The sequence below is a fragment of the Sinocyclocheilus anshuiensis genome, unplaced genomic scaffold (genome assembly GCF_001515605.1).
Source record: "Sinocyclocheilus anshuiensis isolate Anshui unplaced genomic scaffold, SAMN03320099.WGS_v1.1 scaffold1531, whole genome shotgun sequence".
NCBI classification, from domain to species: domain Eukaryota; kingdom Metazoa; phylum Chordata; class Actinopteri; order Cypriniformes; family Cyprinidae; genus Sinocyclocheilus; species Sinocyclocheilus anshuiensis.
The window spans coordinates 570411-575778 of NW_015551200.1; the positions used below are offsets into that span (position 1 = coordinate 570411).

Here is a 5368-nt window from a genome sequence, read left to right on the forward strand (position 1 = left end):
ATGCACTGGACAGCTGGCCAATCAGAGCACACCTCGCTTTTTAGACCGATGAGCTTTGTAAAAAATCGACGCGTTTCAGAAAGGCGGGGCATAGAGGAGAAACAATAATGTACAGTATGTGGAAAATAATGTGTTTTTTTAACTTTAAACCGCATAAACACATTTCATTACACCAAATACATAAAATAGTGTTCTTTTTAGCAGCATCATATGACCCCTTTAATGCATATTTCCATGTAAAAGTCTGCAGAATTAGGGTTCAACTTCAGATTCAGGTGCATTGAGAAATTATAAAACAGGCCAAGTATTAAATGACCAATCTAGATGTAAAAGTAAAGATGGTCTGTGAACATTAGAAAAGCACGGTAATGAGACTTAAAACTATGAGAACCTCCATGTGTCTTGAGGTCATGAAGCCCTGGGCTTGATGATCCTGAAGATCATGCCTGAAAGACATCATGGGTGGCATGAAAGCACCAGAATGAACATCAGTTACTGGCGACGATCACACTACTAATACATCTTAATTGTAGTAACGTTGTATAGTTTCCATGACTGAATTTATTGGGAATAAAATCCCAAACCAATATACAGTTTCATGCAAAAGTTTGGGAACCCCTTGCAGAATCTGTGAAAATGTGAATAATTTTAACAAAATAAGAGAGATCATACAAAATGCATGTTATTTTTTATTTAGTACTGGCCTGAGTAAGATATATAACATAAAGGATGTTTACATCTAGTCCACAAAAAATAGCTGAAATTATTAAAATAACCCCCTTCAAAAGTTTGGGAACCCTTGGTTCTTAATATTGTGTGTGGTTACCTGGATGATCTAGGACTGTTTTATTTGTTTTGTTTTGTACTGGTTGTTCATGAGTCCCTTGTTTGTTCTGAACAGTTAAACTGAGAATTGTTCTTCAGAAAAATGTCCTGCAGATTCTTCTGTTTTCCAGCATCTTTTGCATATTTGAACCCTTTCCAGCAGTGACTATGATTTTGAGATCCATCTTTTCACACTGAGGACAATTGAGGGACTCAAACACAACTATTAAAAAAGGTTCAAACATTCACTGGTGCTCCAGAAGGAAACACGATGCATTAAGAGCCGGGGGGTAAAAACATTTGAACAGGATGAAGATGTCCAAATTTTTCTTATTTTGTTGAAATATCACATTTTTTTTCCATTTAGTATTGGCCTTCAGAAGCAACAGGAGATACTTGCATGTTTTCCGTATGACAAATTCAGTACAATTTACCTTGATCTTCAAATTCAAAACGTTTTCACCTCCCGGCTCTTAATGCAGTAGTCAATTACCAAATTGTTCAGTGTGAAAATTACTTTTACTCCCACTAATTCCTCTCCAGATAAATTGTAGCTACATAAATACATAGCTAAATATTTTCGTTTAAAGCCAATCAAACAAGCAAAATCTGCGCCATTTCTCTGTTTAGTCAGTTCTATTCTTGAGTTGCCCTACATTTCGATTGCTTAGAGGCAGACTACTTGCAATGCAAGGAATTTGTGCCCCAGGGCACGAGTGATATGTTTAGATGTGGTGTTGTACCTTATTTCAGAGTGTGCTGCTGAATGGAAAGGGTGTGCGCTTTTGCACTGGGTCTCATTAATCTTTATACTGTATTCACTGCAAGGACTCTTCACGGCAGAAACACACAAAACTGCTGTTTTCTTCCAGTGCCTGCTAAAACGAAATTAGCACTCCTGAGATGTCCCCGCATCTGTCATATCATCTACTGTTTTAGTTCACTTGCATTTAACACTCTCTGTTTTCAAAACGCTGAAGGCTGAAGTAGCAGAGTCATGAATAATGACAGAAAAACTTCAGACCAACTGCCAAATAACTCTCAACAGGCTCTTCAAATTACATATTCATGTTCAACCTAATGTCACACAACAATAATTACATATACATGTTCAACTTCATGTCACTGTTACAAACAACAACAAATGGTTAGTTTCTGCCAGCATGAAAAATTAGAAAAAATATACTATAAGTTTGGGCCCAGTAAACATTTTATTTTTTTAATTAGGCCTATCTTATGTTCATCAGGGTTGCATTTATTTGATCCAAAATTTTGTGAAACATTATTACAACATGAAATAACTATTTTAAGATGTCATTTATTTCTGAGATAGTAAAGCAGAATTTTCATTAGTCATTACTCCAGTGTTTAGTGTCACAAGCTTCTCCAGAAATCATCCTAATACACTGACTTGGTTCTCAAGAATCATTTCTTATTATTACCAAAGTTGGAAAAAAGTTGTACTACTTAAAGGGTTAGTCCACCCCAAAATGAAAATTCTGTCATTAATTACCCTCATGTCGTTCCAAACCCGTAAGACCTATGTTCATCTTCAGAACACAAATTAAGATATTTTTGATTAAATCAGAGAGTTCTCTGACCCTCCCATAGACAGCAATGCAACTGTAATGTTCCCAGGTCCAGAAATGTATTAAGGAAATCGGTAAAACAGTCCATGTGACATCAGTGGTTCAACTTCAATTGTGCGAAGTTACGAGAATACTTTTTGTGCGCAAAGAAAACAAAAATAACGACTTTATTCAACAATTCTTCTCCCCTGAGTTACCGTCTTCCGCCATTTTGGAGAGTATCACAATGCATACGCACGCTTTCCCCTAAACGTAAAAAATGCTGATTACGCTCATGTGCACGCTTCCTCCCCCTAACGTAAACAACACTGATTACATTCTGGGGTTCTCTCCAAAAGTTCCCAGTGGAAGAAGTATCTCAGGGGAGAAGGATTGTTGAATAAACTGTTATTTTTGTTTTCTTTGCGCATGAAAATTATTCTTGTAGCTTCGCAAAATTGAAGTTGAGCCACTGATGTCACATGGACTGTTTTACCGATGTCCTTACTACATTTCTGGACCTGGGAACATTACAGTTGCGTTGCTGTCTATGGGAGGGTCAGAGAGCTCTCTGATTTAATCAAAAATATTTTAATTTGTGTTCTGAAGATGAACGAAGGTCTCACGGGTTTGGAATGACATGAGGGTGAGTAATTAATGACAGAATTTTCATTTTGGGGTGAACACACTTTAATCTTGTGGAAACTGTGCTACTTTTTCTCAGGATTCTTTGACGAACAGAAAGTTCAAAGGAACAGCACTGATTTGTAACAGAAATGTTTTGTATCATTATAAATGTCTTTACAGTAACTTTGATAAATTTAAAGCAACCTTGCTGAATAAAGGTATTTCTTCCGTACCCCATACTTTTGAACGGTAGTGTACCCACACTATCATCAACCAAAGGGTTCAAAAGTTAACAAGAAAAACACTCAATTAGGTATCTGAAGAAAGCTGTACAAGTACTATACAGAATTAAATCTCTTATTAATATTTCTAATACACCAAGGAACCAAATAAATCGAAAAATACTGTATACCCAGTTTTGACTGGGCTTAACCATTCACTTGTTATCTTAACTAGTGCTTTGATTTTGCTAACAACTTCTGAAAAGTGTTCGGAGTCATAATTGCTACTTAAATCCTCTCTTTTTCATATCAGGACTCTTTGGCTCCTTGTCCAGGTGTTTTGGCTGACTTTTCTTTTGAACTCCAAAGAGCCTCTTCCTGACTCCCTCCAGCATGTCTCCACCTGTCCATGACCGTCATCCCAAATCTCTCCCCCTTTCCCCACAAAGCCTCTTGAATCCCATGAGGAGCCATGTTATAGGGAATAATGCACACATACTATTCACTTCCATTCCCAGTTCTCAGGGAGTGAAGGAAGGAATCCCGCTGCTGTGTTTACACTCCTTTTAATTACTGTCATTACACAATAGCAGAGACAGAGATGTGTCATTACTCTCCATTAAACCACGAAGAAAACCTGTTGTGCACCACAGTTCCATGTATGAAAGTTGTGTTAAGCATTTCCTCTGCAACGACACAAGAAATTGCTTCTGTACACTTACAATCTCAATATTCCTGCAAAGATTAGACACACGTTAACATCCAAACCATTAGTTCTGCAAAAGGAACAACAAAAGGGCATTCTCATCATTCAAAACCACAAAACGCATGGGAATCTGAGAGGTGCCGTGCAATTTGCACTGAGCTGTAGAAGAAACACCTGAATATAAGGTTTCATTCCATTTCTCAAGATACATAATCTAGACCATCTCCTCCTCATTACCATTCACAAAGTCAGCACGTTCATTATTTATGAGGCACTTCTCCTCAAATACATCTGTAGTGACTGTGAGACCTATTATGACTGATACTTTACCAGGCGAATCCTTTCTATGCCAGTGCTGTGATAATGGGCCTCTAAATAATTAACAACACAATGTCTTGCATAAATGGGCCAGGATTATTGATTAAAGCAACAGATCTCAACACAAGTACATTAATCAGATTAAAAATAAGCGAAAATAAGAAGAGGAATAGATACGTACCGCAAACAATGAGCCTTGATGGACACATGCTCCTGTGGATGAAGAAAATGAGGTGAACAAGAGTGGAAAAGGATCAATACATCAGCTTTCACTTGCAGGCCAATTGACAAATTCATGATTACTTGTGGACAAATGTCACAGTCATGGCAATCATGTGTCCAACAGTATCTTGGACGTTCATAAATGCCCTTGAAGTTTTACTTCTCAAAGAAAGCATGCTTCCCTAGGAAATATACGTTTATCTTGAGAATCAATAGCCATAATGTTGACTGTCAAAGAACTTCTAAATAATAATCATTGGCGACTGAGTTATAGTGAATTTATGCAAATGTATCAAGTTGATGTGGGAAGATCAAGATAACAGATATGATGCGGGCGCCGTTTCATTAACAGCATCACTCTGAGACATCGTAGTCATACGGTTATTTAATATTATAAGACTCTCTATTGCGCACTGCCTTTTTCATTGCATATTTCCACGCGTACCTATGGGACAAACAGATTTATCTAGAATGGTAAATCTATTTTATTGCAACTAACAGTTAAAAAAAAAAAGCATGCGCGCTGATCTGCGAGTTTTATCTATATTAGGCAACATTTACCAATGAATTAAGAAAAATCACGGTAACAGAAACACCAACCTTTTGCTCCGGGCAAGCTGGTGCTGTATCCAATTAGAACGGTTAGAAGGATCCAAACAGGACCCATATTCACTTTAGAAACTGTTAATCCAAAATGCTCAAAAATACAACGGCTTTAATTTGAATGTGAATTAGTGCGTATCATCGTTGCTCTGCTGTGGGACTCAAATCAATCACCAGCGCCTGAGCTTGAAGTCTTGCAGACGTTACTGGGATGCCTCCAGTCCGAGTAGATACAGTCCAGTGAGCTCTCCAGCGAAACTTCCTCACAGAGAGCGGTT

At 37.6% G+C, this 5368-nt stretch overlaps 1 protein-coding gene across 1 annotated transcript in view; it reads right to left on the minus strand.

Annotated features, from left to right (window-relative positions):
* Nucleotides 1–5352, minus strand: part of LOC107663364 (extracellular matrix protein FRAS1-like) — a 139290-nt gene extending 133938 nt beyond the window's left edge. Inside the window, exons 1-2 of the mRNA XM_016453574.1 lie at nt 5088–5352; nt 4447–4478 (exon numbers count right to left, since the gene is read on the minus strand). Coding sequence (XP_016309060.1) covers nt 4447–4478; nt 5088–5154 — 99 coding nt within the window. The 5' untranslated portion in view covers nt 5155–5352. The remainder of the gene's footprint in view (nt 1–4446; nt 4479–5087) is intronic.
* Nucleotides 5353–5368: the final 16 nt, after the last annotated feature.